The sequence below is a fragment of the Aptenodytes forsteri genome, unplaced genomic scaffold (assembly GCF_000699145.1).
Source record: "Aptenodytes forsteri isolate BGI_AS27 unplaced genomic scaffold, ASM69914v1 Scaffold61, whole genome shotgun sequence".
NCBI classification, from domain to species: domain Eukaryota; kingdom Metazoa; phylum Chordata; class Aves; order Sphenisciformes; family Spheniscidae; genus Aptenodytes; species Aptenodytes forsteri.
The window spans coordinates 1,200,957-1,217,772 of record NW_008794443.1 but is presented as its reverse complement, the minus strand read 5'-3'; the positions used below and the strand labels follow the sequence as shown (position 1 = coordinate 1,217,772).

The following is a 16,816-nucleotide window of genomic DNA, read 5'->3' as shown; positions in this document are numbered from 1 at the left end:
TCTACCCATCTGAAACATAAAACCATTAGGCACGATGATGTTCCATCTTTTTAACACTGATCCTCTCTGGATGGAAGGTATTCAGAGGGAAATCTACTGCGCCTTCTGGTAGAGAATGTAAATGTAATTGGATTTCACTTGCAGGGTGCGTTGCGGAGTGGGGATGAGCACGGGAGAGAATAGGGAGGAGTAACACTAAAAGAGACTTAAAGTGTAAAAAGAGCAGCCATTTAGAGGAATTTGTAATGTGAGCAGTCTGAAAGGTCTAGATTTTTCTAGTTTTCTGACTCTCTAACTTGCCTGCAGCATCACATGCCACTTTTTTTTGCTGAACATTTGGTGGATTTGTTGGTGTTTATGTATGTTTATTCATCAATTATTTTTCTCCTGTCTCTTGGAAGGAGAGCTGCTTTCAGCTAGTGGAAAGTTTATTAGAATTGTATTAGCAAAATTGATCGCTGCTTGGCTCTCAGAGTTGTTGAAATTGTTGAAATTGCTCTTAGATATTCTTATTTAACATGCATCTTTTGATCCCCAGTGGCCTGGATGAGTCCATCTTGGAGGAATGTTTGCAGCATCTGGAGAAACAGCTGGAGAGCAGCCAGGCCCGAAAAGCCATGGAGGAATTCTTTTCAGAAAGGTGAAGTCATCCTGAAAGTTGTAGCCCAAGGACTTTGTTTCTCTTCCTTTTTCTCTTAGTTTGTCACTGTCAACACCTAAGTGATGTTAATGCCATTGCGCAGGAAAAGACAGAACCCTGTAAGGATAGGATACTCTTCAAGCAGCGCAGCAGAGTATGGAAAGATTTTCTGTGTGGGAGAGGATCTAGGTCTTTCTCACTCCAAATTAAATATTCAGCGAGTTCTCATAGTGATCATCAGTGGGGAATCTCGCAAGATGGTTGTTTTGTCAAAGGCGTTATAAGGAGGTTTTTGAGAGATGCTGGTCTATAAGGCAGTTGCAAAATCCCAAGTTCTCTCAGTGCTTCCTCGGGGCAATAGGTTGATAATTTTAAGGGTGGAGGTGGGGTGTTGGCCTGACTTAGAATTATGAAGACAAATTGTGATGGAAACAGCATAGCACAACAACAGTGTTCTGAAGAGATATGAGGGTGAACCGGAGGGAAGTTTTTCTCTATTAGAAAGCCGACCATTGTCTGGTTTTGCTCTCTACTTGTTCAGCAGTTCAAAATGGAAGCAGTCTGGTGGCTGGCCGTTGTACTTTGTTAACATGGAAGGGAAAAATAGGCAAGAAAATCTTGAATTTTGGTTTGGAAACCAATACGGGCCCTTTTGTGACTTGATATGTGGAAAATACTGATATGCTACTCGGGAGCTCATGAGATTTACAGGTTTTAGTCTGAGCTAAGAGTTTGCTTTTTGTCTGAAAGCGCTTTCTGTGGCTTGGCTGCTGTGCTGAGCAATGTTATACAAACTATTACCAATCTTAAATGTGAGAGCAGATATAACTGAGTGCAAATGAAAAAAAGGAATGGGTTGTCTTTTACAAAGCTGACTTGATTTCCCCCCTCCATATAGTGGAGAACTGGTCCAGATCATGATGGCGACAGCCAATGAAAACCTCTCAGCGAAGTTCTGTAACAGGGTGCTGAAATTCTTCACCAAGCTCTTCCAGCTAAGTAAGTGATTGTTGAATCTCTTCCGTCCTGCCTTTGTCCACCTTATATTGTTCTTGTATTAGACTGCGATGTGAAGATGCTTGAAAGAAAAGCTCTAAAAGGAAGTGGAGTGACAGCCTCACACTTTCAATGGAAAGCCATCTTCAAACACGTTCATTGTAGCCTCTGTCACTCACTAGTCATTTTCTCCACCAGCTGAGAAGAGTCCCAACCCCAGCCTGTTGCGACTTTGTGGCTCTCTGGCTCAGCTGGCTTGTGTGGAGCCTGTACGTCTCCAGGCCTGGTTAACCAGGATGACCATGTCCCCACCCAAAGATTCAGATCAACTGGACGTTGTTCAAGAGAACAGGCAACTGCTGCAACTCTTGACAACTTACATTGTTCGGGAAAACAGGTAAAGTACAGCCTTTGTCATTTCTGTTGTGTGCTCTTCATTTCCTTTGTTCTCTAGATGTGCAAATTACTTGTGAGTTGCTGATGGCTTCTTGTCAGCTTTCTGTTTGCCAGGCGTGGCTGTTTGCCCTCAAAGCATTGCTGTGTCAGTGCTCCTGGCAGCGTGGGGCTTAGCTGTATTTCAGCAGGTGATATACCGTGTCTGAAACTTGCTTCTTTTTGATTAGCCAAGTCGGAGAAGGCGTGTGCACTGTTCTGCTGAGTACTCTAATACCAATGGCAACAGAAATGTTGGCCAATGGTGATGGCACAGGCTTTCCTGAACTGATGGTCGTGATGGCAACTTTGGCTAGTGCAGGACAAGGTGCGGGACACCTCCAGCTTCATGGTGCTGCTGTTGATTGGCTGGGCAGATGGTAAGAGCGAACTGCATACTGCTGTTTGTTCATTTGCATCACTTAGACTGATACTAATTTTTTTTTTCCTGGTAATTTGGGGACAGAAGTTCATGTTTACTGACACATGCTTATTTTTTAGTTTATTGTTTGTTGTTTGGAATATGAAGTGTCTGAGAGAGGCTGATCTGTGTCCCCCATTAAGAACAACCATGTGGTTTCTTTGTATTTTCCACTCTTGATGGTTTAATTACTGCATTTATAAATTTCCTGTTGCTAATCTAAAGCGAACTGAAGGCTTGAAGCTATTAGTGAGAACTGAGTTTATACTTCCCAAAGACTGTCAGTTGTAATGATCTTCTCCACTGTTTTGCGTTGCAGCAAGAAATACCTGTCTCAAAAGAATGTGGTAGAAAAAATGAATGCAAATGTCATGCAAGGGAAGGTAAGACATGTGACTGTTGCTTAACTTACAGCTCATGCTTGAGATTTATTCCTGCATCAACTGTCCTGTTTTGGTTGTGTAGCGGGAGTTTTAAAGCCATTTGGTCAGGGGGACTGTTATATTTTCTTGCCTTATAGCAGCTATTATGGGATCTAAGTCGCCTCTCATTTTCATTCTTCTCTACTTTATAGCACGTGACTATCCTGGAGTGTACATGCCATATTGTCTCCTACCTGGCTGATGTCACTAATGCACTGAGCCAGACCAGTGGCCAAGGACCAAGTCATCTTTCTGTTGATGGAGAGGAACGGGCGATTGAGGTGGATTCAGACTGGGTGGAAGAGTTGGCAGTGGAGGAGGAGGACTCTCAAGCTGAAGATTCGGTAGGCAATAGTCACAGTTAATGCTGCAAGTCAGATGAAGATTTATTTTGCAGCTTCCAAATCAGAATTACTCAGGTTATAAATTAAGATGTTGTTGTTGTTTATTCCTAATGTGAAACTGAGTGAAGAACCCTAGTTGTCAGATCTGGAAGAGAATATCTGCCATTTGTGCGGAGATCTTTTGCCTTTGAAGGCAACTTTTGCCTTCCTGAAGTCAACAAAAGTTAAAAGGTTTTTTTTTTTTTTTTAGAAAATAAAAAGGAAGAAGTGGAGTAAGATGGGTTTGTTCCTACTGGTTTGTTTGTCAATTACGAGCTTTTATATCAACAAGCAACTTAGATTAGGCTTTTAAGTGCTGTTGGGTGGTGAAAAAAAGCTGTTATTAATGCATTCTTTAAAAATTGTTGTTCCAATATATTATTTTTGTTACTGTTTTCTTGATTCACTCTTTCGAGTTACTATAAAATGTCACCATCTCCTCTTTCCATGTGGTTTGATACCAGCTGCCTTCTTTCAGCTAGGTGGTGCTAAAACTTGCTGTTCTTAAAATGCGCATTTAGTGTCTGAGGAACGTATTCTGTACCATGTGCCTTTATTGTAGCTGCAGTTATAACACCTTTCTAAAACAACTTTCTTCTTGACAGGATGAAGATTCTCTTTGTAATAAACTCTGTACCTTCACCATCACACAGAAAGAATTCATGAATCAACATTGGTAAGAATCTCAAACTTGTGTTCAGAATTTCAGACTGATGTTTCTGGCCATTGAGAAGGAAACAGTCTGTGGACTGCAGTCTGTGGAGCCTTCCTGAGACACTGTATTTTATAACTCATATGGCTTATTTTGTGCAGGTATCACTGTCACACTTGCAAGATGGTTGATGGGGTTGGTGTTTGCACAGTTTGTGCTAAAGTTTGTCACAAGGATCATGAAATTTCTTATGCCAAATACGGATCGTTCTTCTGTGACTGTGGAGCCAAGGAAGATGGCAGCTGCCTGGTAAAGTGTCTTCATGTCAACATACAAGCTGTGATTTCTTGAGGTTTTAAAGTCTTCTGCAGAGGTTTCTGTTCTGCAATAAGTTACGTCATGATACGAGTGCATAAGAGTCCTAGGACTTGAAGGCCTTGGCTTTATAATGAACCCTCTTAATTTACAGCTTGCCTGGCGATTTATTTTTTTTGCACCAAATAAGCGCATTGGCAAATCCCTGTCCTAGTGACTACTGGGATTCCACCTACCTTTACAGAATTTGCTTAAGCTACACAGCAGTCAGATGCCACCTTTTTCCATGTTTTCCACTGGAAGCAAACAAAGTAACTTTATGTGAAATAGGAAAGTTTTTCTAATACTTGGGTGGAGAGTGGCATGCAGGACGTTGTTGTGTTATTTCTTTAAAATTGCAGTCTAAGAGAATTGCACTCTGTTTCTTTAAAATTACATTAATCTTGCTGCTACTACAATCTGTATTCATTTCGTCAGTGGTAAGACGGAGTCTGGTTTGGGCTTTCAGCATTGCTGTGTCATTCCCAGGCTTTGGTGAAGAGAACTCCCAGCAGCGGTATGAGCTCTACCATGAAAGAATCCGCCTTCCAGAGCGAGCCCAGAGTGCCCGAGAGTGTCATTCGACATGCAAGCACCTCTCCTGCAGAGAAAGCCAAGGTCACCATCAGTGAGGGGAAGGGCCCCGACGAAGAAAAACCCAAGAAGAGCAGCCTGTGTAGAAATGTTGAGGGCTGTCGAGAGGAATTGCAGTCCCAGGTACAATTATCAGCTAGCTGTTAAAAGAAGATGGTTTATGATGAGGATCTTAGGCAGACTGTGTTGGTTATCAGCCAAATTGCTTGATTTTTATGCTCTTCTTTATGATAAGAGGGATCATAAAAGTGGTGTCAGGCTTTAAAAACCGGTTGACATGCAACTCTTGTGAAGGATCCCAGCAGGAGCATCTTGTGCCTCACTTGCCTTATCTCTTTCTTGTAGGCCAACTTCTCCTTTGCACCTTTGGTGCTGGAGATGCTGAATTTCCTGATGGATGCCATTCAGATAAACTTCCAGCAAGCTTCAGCCATGGGGAGCAGCAGTCGTGCACAGCAAGCTCTCAATGAGCTACATACTTTGGACAAGTCAGTAGAAATGACAGATCAGTTGATGGTATGATACTAAAGGAGTCATTGGATCGTGGATAGGTGGGATCGCTTTTAAACAGAAAAATTTCAGTGATATACTTTTGCATGCTTTTACTAATGACTCAGGTCCCAACTCTTGGCTCTCAAGAAGGTGCTTTTGAGAACGTCCGCATGAACTACAGTGGTGACCAGGGCCAGACGATCCGGCAGCTGATCAGCGCTCATGTGCTGAGGCGGGTGGCGATGTGTGTGCTGTCATCCCCGCATGGACGTCGGCAGCACCTGGCTGTGAGTCACGAAAAGGGCAAGGTGAGTTCTATAACTCTGTAGAGAATGTTGGATTGTAAAGGAAAATGAAACAGCCTTAGAGCGCTGAACAACAAGCAGAACATGATTTGTTCTGCCTGTCCTGAGATCTGGATCTTCTGTAAAGTATTACATAGCTTAGAAAAACCTCTCATTCTTCAGAGAAAAGAGTTCTTGCAGCAGAAACAGTGAAAACTGGGGGGGGACAGTCATAGAGCTGAAATTGAAATGCCTTTTTCCACTCAGTTGTAAAGCTGGGTAACTAAGTTCAGTTTGTTCTGCAGATTACAGTCCTTCAGCTCTCAGCGTTGCTCAAACAAGCAGACTCCAGCAAAAGAAAATTGACCCTTACTCGCCTTGCGTCTGCACCGGTTCCATTTACTGTACTGAGCTTAACTGGAAATCCCTGCAAGGAGGACTACCTAGCTGTGTGTGGACTGAAAGTAAGAGCCTGACAAACCCTTTTCTAGGCAGTTGGAAACATCAGCTCAAAAACAGCTGTATTTCTTTCCTCTGAGGAGCTAGCGCAGAGCTAGCTCCAAAGGTCTGTCGCTAATTTTAGCTCATGAATCACTTTCCTACCAGAGATATGAAGTAAAAGAAGCAGTACGTGTATGAATAATATAATAAATGAGACAATGCCTCAAATAAAATAACACTTCATTGTATTTAGGCCAGTTTTACTTTAAGACAGGAGTCAAAGTTTAGTCATGTGAAACAGTGTGTTAGAACTAGTCTGTAACAAGTAGTGTTTTGTAGCAATGGCTCCTCTTTTTTTGTATTCTCCCAAATTTAGATTCAGCTTTCACAGTGCCGAATCCACAAATCTGTTATTTAGCTAAGAAACAGCTGGACTCTGTCTAGGCAGTTGGAAACATCAGCTCAAAAACAGCTGTATTTCTTTCCTCTGAGGAGCTAGCGCAGAGCTAGCTCCAAAGGTCTGTCGCTAATTTTAGCTCATGAATCACTTTCCTACCAGAGATATGAAGTAAAAGAAGCAGTATGAATATGAATAATATAATAAATGAGACAATGCCTCAAATAAAATTCATTGTATTTAGGCCAGTTTTACTTTAAGACAGGAGTCAAAGTTTAGTCATGTGAAACAGTGTGTTAGAACTAGTCTGTAACAAGTAGTGTTTTGTAGCAATGGCTCCTCTTTTTTTGTATTCTCCCAAATTTAGATTCAGCTTTCACAGTGCCGAATCCACAAATCTGTTATTTAGCTAAGAAACAGCTGGGTGGTTTTGGTTTGGGTTTTGGTTTTTTTTCTTTACAAACTTTCATGTCATTCATCTCAAATGCAGGAATTTTAGATTCTTACTCTATGAATCGTTAGTGGCACTAAGAGGAATGCTGGCTTTTAACTCCATTCTTGGCTTGAAATGTTTATAAACGTTTTGTTCTAATACTTGAACAATTCTTTTCATTACTCCAGGACTGCCACGTGTTAACATTCAGCAGCTCTGGATCAGTCTCTGATCATTTGGTACTTCATCCCCAACTAGCCACTGGAAATTTCATCATTAAAGCTGTGTGGCTGCCAGGATCTCAAACAGAGCTTGCTATTGTGACTGCAGACTTTGTGAAGGTATGTTTGATCATAAGCTGTTGATGATAAGTGGTTGTCTTCTTTCAGCCAGTAGAGTCTGGATCTTTGCGGAGTTGCGTGCAGAAGAATATGATAATACTCTTAGTTAGAAATAAATTGGAAATGTAAATTTGTGGTGTTTGGCTACTGTTGCCATAAGAAAAAGCAAACCCAAAGAGCAAAAAAATGAACTATAACATCTAATAGGCATTCCCTTGTCTCAACTTTTGTCCATTTGCACTGTTTTGTATCGTAGTAGTTAACTATTTTCTTGATTCTTCCCACAGATTTACGATCTCTCTGTAGACGCCTTGAGTCCAACTTTCTACTTCCTTCTACCGAGTTCCAAAATCAGGGATGTCACTTTCCTTTTCAACGAGGAGGGGAAGAACATAATAGTGATCATGTCCTCTGCTGGGTACATCTATACACAGCTCATGGAAGAGGCGAGCAGTGCCCAGCATGGACCATTCTATGTCACCAATGTGCTTGAAGTCAATCATGAGGACCTAAAGGTACCGGTGACTTCCCTTTCTTGTAGTATGGGCTGCAGTGGCTTTCTCTCTTTTGTTTGTGCCTTACATTTGAAGGCAGAAGTTTCCTTTTTTTCCCTTTTTTTTTTTCCTTTTCCTTTTAAGCCCCCTGATCTAGATCAATGAGCTTGCCATTCCTCTAAAGAGAGAAATATCCTTGCAGTGAAAGGGGGTGGGGTTGAAAATTAAACCCCTTGATCCTTTCATCTAGAAAATGGAGCATGTTTTCCATGGCTGGCTCTGAAGTCATGCCCAGCAGGATTTCTCAGCAGGGAGATGGCTTCAGAGCAGTGCTGTTCTCAGAGCGAGGCGCTCCAAAGGTGCAGTAACCAGAACGGATAAAGTTACTGACCATTGCTGGGGCTGCAGAGGTGGAGTGAGCCTTTGTTTCTGGTCAATAGCAGCTCTGTAGTCTTGGGGGCGACTTTTAAAATCTGTCCACATTTCGCTCAGTGTTTTTACCCCAGCCTGCTCCAAAACAGGGGAATAGATGAGAAGGCGGCCCTCAGGAAAGCTCTTTTATGAGCTGGGAACATGGGGAGTGCTCCACGTGAGATTCTCATACAACATTCAAGCACGCAGATGCAGTAGCTGAGGGCGCTACCTACAGCCTACGGGTATGCAATCTCAGTATCCCCTTCAAAAGCCTTTGAAGTATCTGATGGATGAGTTCACCAAGGAGTTGAGCTTAGAAAATTGTCGTTTAGGGCTGCGTTCTCTCACTGGTGGGGAGGGGGCGGGAGAGAGGCTTTTGGAGTAATTCCATCATGAGAAATTTAAAAGCCTGACGGAGTGTTTTGGAGGATGTCTGTTTATCTTAAATGTTGTTGTTTCTCTCTGATCCTACAGGACAGTAATGGCCAGGTAGCAGGAGGTGGTGTGTCAGTGTATTACTCCCACGTGCTACAGATGTTGTTCTTCAGTTACTGTCAAGGCAAATCCTTTGCAGCCACCATCAGCCGAGCCAATCTGGAAGTGCAGCGGCTATTCCCGATTAACATAAAGAGGTGAGGCTTGTGTGGAAGGCTCCCCTGAAGTTTTAATTTCTGTTTATTTTTAATAAATATTACTAATTATTTTTAACATCCCAGCTCTGAATGGCCAAAGCTTGTGGTGAAGATCCCCTTTTTGATTGATGATTTCTTGCTACTTTTCACGTTGCTTCTGCCCTAATTGCAGAAAGATTTGAAACCAAAGCTGGCTGTTTCAGCAGCGGGGCATGTATGCATTTTTTCTTCCCACTGAGATTTCACAGCAGAAAGGTGGCTTCAGAGCAGCCTTGCTGCACAGTGCGGAGCTGCTACTGGTGCAGCAGCTGGAACCGATGAGATTACCCACTCTTGCGGAGGCTGCAGAGCAGGAAGCCTTTGTTTCCTTTCGGCAGTAGTACTGCAGTGGACCTTGTGTATTGTGCATATTAAGGCTTATTTTCAGGCTCCCTTGAGGGAAACCAATCTTTTATGTTATGAATGTGGCAAGAAAAAAGCTGTTCTGACAACCAGAACTGGGCATTTAGGCCACAGACTCTTCACCAGAACTGGGCATTTAGGCCACAGACTCTTCACTAGCCTGACGCAAAGCCACTGTCGTGAGTAGGCTCTGTAGAAATGTCAGGTTCCAAGAGCTCCCTAGCCCTAGTCGAGTTTGGCTTAGTCTTTTTGCAGCTTTATTTTTTTCCAGTGAGCAGAGTCACACAGATTCTCCTGCATTGGCCTTTGCTTAGTGCCACTGGGTGTGGTGAAACATGGAACTGTGCATCTGTTCAGATAAAATGATAGCTGAAAGCCATTTTAAAATTACTTCCTTAGTAACATTTTATGCCCGAAACTAAGGAAGTGTCTTTCCTCAAGTTTTCAGGGTAGAGATCAGAGTTGTGATTTGGGATGCTCGTGCCTTCTGCCCACTCAAGTGACTGTCTCGGGTTTCTTACCTATAAACTAGGCCCTGATGTTCCTGATTGATCGTCAATGCAGTGCTTTGAATTCCTGCTGAGGACAAAACTTTAACTGATTTGAATGGTGATGGATTTTGTGTGTTTTCACCTGTTGCTTCTTAAATTAATGTCATTCTGCCCTCCATTTCTTGCAGTTCAAATGGTGGGAGTAAGACTTCACCGGCATTGTGTCAGTGGTCTGAGGTGATGAACCATCCTGGCTTGGTGTGCTGTGTTCAACAAACCACAGGTGTCCCACTGGTGGTGATGGTGAAGCCGGACACCTTTCTCATCCAGGAGATTAAAACCTTGCCAGCCAAAGCAAAGGTTAGTCATAGTTCCCTGTATTTTTGGCCCTTTGAATGTGTTTTCTTGTTGTTCCATTAACAAGATCTCTAGTCTTCGCAGCTTTTCTAATGCAAAGAGTTTGTTTCTTCAAGCAGCAGTTGCCAGGTCCTTTCCTTCACCTGCATTGCTTGCCTTTGCAGATTCAGGATATGGTGGCCATCCGTCACACAGCCTGCAATGAGCAGCAGAGGACCACTATGATCCTCCTGTGTGAAGATGGCAGCCTGAGGATCTACATGGCCAATGTAGAGAATACCTCCTACTGGCTCCAGCCCTCTCTCCAGCCTAGCAGCGTCATCAGCATCATGAAGCCAGTTCGCAAGCGCAAGGCAGCTGCTATCAGTAAGGGACTTCTCATACATATCTTGTGCAAGGTAGCAGTGGCAAATGTAGACGCAAAGATTGATCAGCATCATATAAACACTTAAGACGTTCGCTTCTGACAGTTACCGGTTAACCTCAGGGCTAAGTATTAGCTAAGTCTGGGTAGAATGTTTCCATACATGTATATAAAAATACATAGCTATCTGGCTCGCGTGGACATTTCCAAAGGAGGCAAGCTCATTCTGCAGCTTTTTTACCATAGCTTTGCCTGTTAGAATGTATTTTGTCAAAAATGTCTCTCTCCCTTTTTAGCAACTCGCACATCCAGCCAAGTGAACTTCCCTATTGACTTCTTTGAACACAACCAGCAGCTCACAGATGTAGAGTTTGGAGGCAATGACCTGCTGCAGGTTTACAATGCTCAGCAGATAAAGCACCGGCTCAATTCCACTGGCATGTATGTGGCCAACACAAAGGTAAATGGGGCAATTTGGGGTTTCTGTTGGGCTTCTGTGTGATGTTATTGTCCGAATTGATAGCATGCCTTTTCTTAGAAGTCTGCGTTGTCCAAATGACCCTGTACAAATCCCATGATACTGTTGGATAAACAGTGGAGGCACCTGTGTACAGACTTCAGATCCTTAGCTTAGGAGTGAACTTTTGACTTCACCTTTCTGAGCTGTGATTTGTCTTCTACAGCCTGGGGGTTTCACCATTGAAGTGACGAACAATAACAGCACGATGGTGATGACAGGTATGCGGATCCAGATTGGCACACAAGCGATAGAGAGAGCGCCCTCGTACTTGGAGATCTTTGGCCGCACCATGCAGCTGAACATGACCCGGGCTCGTTGGTTTGACTTCCCTTTCACTCGCGAGGAAGCCTTGCAGGCTGACAAAAAACTAACCATCTTCAGTAAGTCTTTGTTAATTCTTTGCTTTGACTGCCTGTTGTAGTTGTGCTTGGGTGCGTTGAAGCTATTGTGCTTCACTTCATAGTAGGGAGGGCTTCCACAAGCTGTTCGTTTGACCTGACTACAGAAACCGTTTGAGGGGCGGATCCTGAACATTTCATAACTTTATAGCCCAGTTTCTTGCTGCAGTGGATGAATGTGCAATAGCTCAGTTCAACTCAATAATTTTGTGTTGAGGTAACAGAGAAGGAAAGTGGCCTTGAAAAGGAGATGAAACTGTCAGAGTGACTGTATATTAATGATGCAGTGTAACTGCTATCCTGACCTTAGGAAGCTATGCTTGTTTGTATTCAAAAGAAACTGCTTTGTTAGTTTTTAAGAAATTTCCCTCATCACTGCAGTTGGGGCTTCTGTGGATCCTGCTGGAGTCACAATGATGGATTCCATAAAAATTTATGGCAAAACCAAAGAGCAGTTTGGATGGCCTGATGAGCCCCCTGAGGATTTCCCATCTGCTTCAGTGAGCAACGTTTGTCCCCCAAACCTGAATCAAGGGAATGGCACTGGAGACACAGAGTCGGCTACCCCTGCTGCTGCCAGTGGGACTGTCCTGGAGAGGTATTTCTGCAGTCTTTCTTTTAGTTCTCCTTGAAGATGGGTAGTTGCTCTAGCGGGGACCTAGGTACACTTGTGTGCCTTTCTTAACTGGGAGAACTTAAGGGAAGTTAGTGAGTTGTTCTCACGGCCATACAAAACAACAACTGAAAAGCCAATGATTATCTTCTAAGGAGGGCTTTGTACTCACTCTTGATTTATCTGGTGGAGTAGATGGATAGATCTGTGTGCATGCTTCATGTTGCTAAGTTCATTTCTTACAGCAGTCTTGGAGAGCTAAAAGAGATTTCTGCCTTCTTGGTACATTTTCTCATTTCAAGCTGGCCCTTTTTCATCCTCTAGAGCTCACAAATGTTAGGCCTCTCTGAAGTTAAGTTCAGTTTTGAGGAGGACTTTGTGTGTGACCTTGCTCTAGGCGAGTGGTTCCCACCAATTTATCTTGTAGCCCGTATGTCTCGGGTTTAACTACTGTGGTGGAGAAAGTGTTAGGTCCCTGCCGCCCCCAATATCCCTATTGAGAGTCAAACCGCAAGGGTGAGCTGGGCATATATTTAGCAGAAGAAAGAGAACTTTTTTTTCATCCAGCCCATGTTCTTTCCCTGAGCTCATATAGTCTGTGCCATGAGGGCTGTAGAAAGCCCGGCAAGCTAGCAAGGATAGGAGGGAAGCAGATCAGAGAGGAACTAGCACTGCTGAAAAATGAGCATTTTAAGGGATACGCTGCTTGACTGTGAGGAAATGGTGGTTAATTTTGTCTTACTGAAATTCCCCGGTAAAGGTTCAGGGCTTGAAGCGGCAGTTATGGCCAGCTGAAGGACCTGTTTGGCCATCCTTTAATATTTTGTCTAATAGTTCGTGAGGTTTTTTCCTGTGCTTAATTTCTGTTTTCTTCCCTCCTCTGCTGTGACATCTCCACAAGATGTCCCTCTCTGCACAGACATGCTTTCTGGTTTTCCAAAGCAGTGGGATTATATTCTAAAAACTCAGAACCAAAAAAATTATTCTTTTTATTTTTACTTACGTGTTACAGAATGCAGCATGGTTACCTTATAAAGGGCCTCTTGAGTAGGAACAACTAATGGCAGGCAAGAGGCAGCTTTCCTATCAGAAGTTTGGTGTCTGTACTTCAAATTTAACCTTCGGTGGTGCTTTAAGCAATGTGCTTGGCTTCTCTGTGCTAGGTGGCCTGGATCTCCTTTACTTGTTTTGCTATTAGGCAAGTGTCTGCTGCCCAGATAGAAAGAACTGTGCTTAGATTTACTGTATATAGCGCTCTCCTGGCTTCCCGATTTCCCCATTTAATTTGCCTTTTGCTTAGAATGTGTTCTAGGGAGTTTTTCTGTGAGCTTTACACATTTTTATTTTTTTTTCCTTTTTCTTTGCTCCCCCAAAGTTCTGAAACTGAGTCCCTAACCACCCTGGACCGGTTAGTATGCCATCCTTTTCTCTGCACGAATGAGTGTGTGTCAGAGAGACAGAACACATGATGTGGCTTTTGTTGACTGTTTTTTTGTTTTCCGAGTGACATTTGCTTCTTTACATTCTGGTCATTGCATGGCAGATGGTTTAGCGAAATGTAAAGATGAGGTGGTTTGCAGATTTTTGCTGTATACAGCATAACTGTTGCTTGTTTGACAGACTCCTCTTTTCGCTTTGTTCCCTCCTTGCGTCTTTTTATCCCACTTATATTCCCTTACTAGCTTTATGGAGGGTGGCTGCGGGTAGGGGAATGCACCAGACCAGACAATTGTTGTTTCTTCTACCTTGTATCCAATCCTACGCTGTTATTTCTCCCCTTAATGTTATCTCTTCCCTCCTTTTTCCTGTATTCTTGCACTGCTCCTTCTGGTGTGTCAGATGGCATTTCAGGTAGTTCTACCGCGAGGCATGAAGTGGTGCTGCAAGGGAGGTTCAGCACTTTGCCGCAAGTTGTAAATAAGGTTTTCCCTCGGGGCAAGTATTTTACTAGCCTGCCTTACCGCTGTCAGAAGTTTGGACTTCAGCCTCTCTCACTTGGGTCATACCCAGTGCTCCAAGTTAATTTTCCTCTGGAATATTTTGCGCTGAAACTCCAAATTGGAAAGAGCAACCTGTGTGAAAATAGCAAGCGAGTAGAATCTTGCTCCCTTAGAAAAGTCGGTTACGCTTTTTCCCATGTGTCATACCAACCCTTGATCTGCAGTCATATGTACGTCTGTGGGCCATGGTGAATTGGTACTGTCAAGACAATCCAAGTTATCCCTGCTGCAGGCTGTGTAAGGAAATGTTTTATCCTCTTTGGTAGAGAAAAGCCCCTGTCTTTCAGCTGTGGATTATTAAAGCAGTCCTAAGTTTGTCTGTGAGCGTGAGCCAGGTTTAACTCTGGTCTGTAACACAATGAAATGATATGCATGGTGCCTGTGGCAGGTTTTATCATGCTTTGATTTTGTACTTGGCATTCGTTAGCTGTCTCTGAGCTACTCATGACTGTAGCCCGCATAAAGCAAAGTGCTAAGGAGAGAGAAGGGTTGCTGTACTCAAGCCTGCTTTCCTTTCTCCCTTCAGGCTAGTAGTGAGTTCTTTAGAAGCGCTGGAAAGCTGCTTTGCTGTAGGACCAGTCAACGAGAAGGCAAGTAACTTTCTGAATACATTCTTGAGCTTTCAGAGATGGGGGAGGAGGGGCAAGATCAGCAGCACCTCCTGCAGCCCTGGGGGCCTGATACGGAAGAGAGCCGCATCCGTTTTGCTCAGAGCACTGATCTGAAAGTTGACTTAGCGAAAAGCATTTGAAACTAGTTTAGAATGACAATTGGCATTTGCATTTATCGCTGGTGGGATTTTTGTGCTGTAGAGTGACCTCGTTTACAAAAACAGCAGAGTAGAAGCCCATAAATCTCAAAAGGACTTTTCCTGTGTAGACATGTGAAGTGTTCCTTACATGCCGAATAATAAAATGAGGAGGCTGTCAAAACTGTATTGAAGGAAGGCAGAAACTTGTATGCACAGTGCAAGGAGGGTAGGGAGCTGCAGGTACGCTGAGAAATCAGACTCATGCATCACCTTAATGGTAAATGTACTGAAGAATGTTTTTTGTCTGTTCTTGGGAGCAGGAGAAGAATAAGGTGGCAGCTCAGGAACTGGCTACTATGCTGCTCTCCATGCCAGCACCTTCCAGCGTCCAGCAGCAAACCAAGAGCCTCTTGGCTAGCTTGCACACCAGCCGCTCAGCATACCATAACCACAAGGTAACGTGGTGCAAGGATATTAACGTCTCCTGTAACTTGCCAGTTTATGACTGAGGTGCAGCACGCCCTTAGAAAGCCCTTCCTCCATGCAGCGTAAACCTGCTGGCTAATTTTCCTTTAGCTCCTGCTGCCTGCCTTGCTGGCTTTTGTGTTTCACCAGAACTTTACTACTTAAAATGCTTTTTGAAGATTTTGATGGGAAATCATGTTAGTTAGAGAAATCAGGATCTCTAAACACATGAAGTTTGTTTGCAAACTGCGTAGCTCTGGTTTCCCTTTCCACAGGCATCTGGCTTAGGGTGATAGGAAAATACTAGGGTAAGCAGCGGTCAGACTATGTGCTAACATAATTGCAGTAAATGCACAGATGCCTGCAGATAGTAACCTTTGCTAACCACTTGAATGGTTATGTTTATACACTGGTCTTTCCACCTGCATTTAAGCCTGAGGGGAGAAAATGTGAAAAATCCATTCTCAAGACATTTCTTCTGTTACAGGATGACTGTTTAGTATTAGTTGTCCTTCTTAGATGACATTGGCCAAGAGTTAAAGCAGCAAGTGCCAGATTTCCCCAGGATCTGTCCTGCAGTTGTATTTCAGTTGCCTTGTTGTGCTGCTGTCTATTGTTTTTCTTTGCCTATGTTATCTTTCACTTTACAGGATCAAGCACTGTTAAGTAAAGCCATTCAGTATTTGAGTTCCTCAACCAAAGAAGGAAAGGACCTTGATCCTGAAGTGTTTCAGAGGCTGGTCATCACTGCTCGATCCATTGCTATCATGAGACCCAACAATCTGGTCCATTATACGGAATCAAAGCTGCCACAGTTGGAAACAGGTAGAGAAGTCTGGATTTTTCTTCAACTTTCTCTTGTGATAACTGAACGTGTCTTGGGGTATCTGGCTTGGTGTGACAGGGATTGTATTTGACACATTTGTTAGACATGCGATAGTCCTTGTAATGAGGACATCAGAGCCTCTAATGAAAGCCATTTCAAGTAAACTTGGTGTTACCCTGTTTGTTAACATTTTCCCCTGCACGTATCTGACAACTGTTTTTTAGTCTGTACAGAGAATGAAGAAGGGCAGGAGGCCCAGAAACACGCTGAAGGAGATGGCTGCACATTTATTACCCAGCTGGTCAACCACTTCTGGAAGCTACATGCCTCAAAACCCAAAAACGCCTTCCTTGCCCCTGCCTGCTTGCCAGGTGTGCTAGCTCTTCTTTTGCGATTGTAAAGCTTGTGTATTTTGAAGGAGCCTATTTTAAGCCTGTAAACAGAGCAAATGACTTGTTCCAAACTAGGCTTAAGGTGTTAATGATGCAGTGAATGCTTTCTAAAGTATATATGCTCTAATGCTTTTGTTCAAAAGTATGGGTATTGTGCTAGTAAAAAGGGACTGATGATTGATTTACTCACATTTGACTTTGTGGATGGCATTAGAAGATATTCAGTGGTGCTGGTATGTGGCATGCACTGTATTCCATTAGGCAGACAAGACTGGTATGTAAGCTCATTTTGGATTGAAACTTCGATATATTTGTGGTGCTAACATCGTGCCTCGAAGTCTACAAACAAAAGATGCTTCCTCCAGTGTCTCACTCTGTGTGCTGAAATGGAAAGATAGTTGATTACAGTCCTACT

General features: G+C 43.3%; 1 protein-coding gene across 2 annotated transcripts in view; it reads left to right on the top strand.

The window, feature by feature from the left end:
- The window catches only part of UBR4 (ubiquitin protein ligase E3 component n-recognin 4), a 76,749-nt gene that overhangs the window by 16,127 nt on the left and 43,806 nt on the right, over positions 1-16,816 (top strand). For both annotated transcript variants that reach the window (XM_019474745.1, XM_019474744.1), the window contains 25 exons: positions 539-640; positions 1,539-1,639; positions 1,835-2,033; positions 2,260-2,448; positions 2,809-2,872; positions 3,064-3,255; positions 3,900-3,970; positions 4,108-4,255; positions 4,790-5,017; positions 5,240-5,410; positions 5,512-5,694; positions 5,976-6,134; positions 7,130-7,282; positions 7,570-7,797; positions 8,665-8,822; positions 9,904-10,075; positions 10,237-10,438; positions 10,733-10,896; positions 11,120-11,336; positions 11,736-11,952; positions 13,343-13,375; positions 14,494-14,557; positions 15,039-15,173; positions 15,834-16,008; positions 16,234-16,380. In XM_019474745.1, coding sequence (XP_019330290.1) covers positions 539-640; positions 1,539-1,639; positions 1,835-2,033; positions 2,260-2,448; positions 2,809-2,872; positions 3,064-3,255; positions 3,900-3,970; positions 4,108-4,255; positions 4,790-5,017; positions 5,240-5,410; positions 5,512-5,694; positions 5,976-6,134; positions 7,130-7,282; positions 7,570-7,797; positions 8,665-8,822; positions 9,904-10,075; positions 10,237-10,438; positions 10,733-10,896; positions 11,120-11,336; positions 11,736-11,952; positions 13,343-13,375; positions 14,494-14,557; positions 15,039-15,173; positions 15,834-16,008; positions 16,234-16,380 — 3,872 coding nt within the window. The remainder of the gene's footprint in view (positions 1-538; positions 641-1,538; positions 1,640-1,834; positions 2,034-2,259; positions 2,449-2,808; positions 2,873-3,063; positions 3,256-3,899; positions 3,971-4,107; positions 4,256-4,789; positions 5,018-5,239; positions 5,411-5,511; positions 5,695-5,975; positions 6,135-7,129; positions 7,283-7,569; positions 7,798-8,664; positions 8,823-9,903; positions 10,076-10,236; positions 10,439-10,732; positions 10,897-11,119; positions 11,337-11,735; positions 11,953-13,342; positions 13,376-14,493; positions 14,558-15,038; positions 15,174-15,833; positions 16,009-16,233; positions 16,381-16,816) is intronic.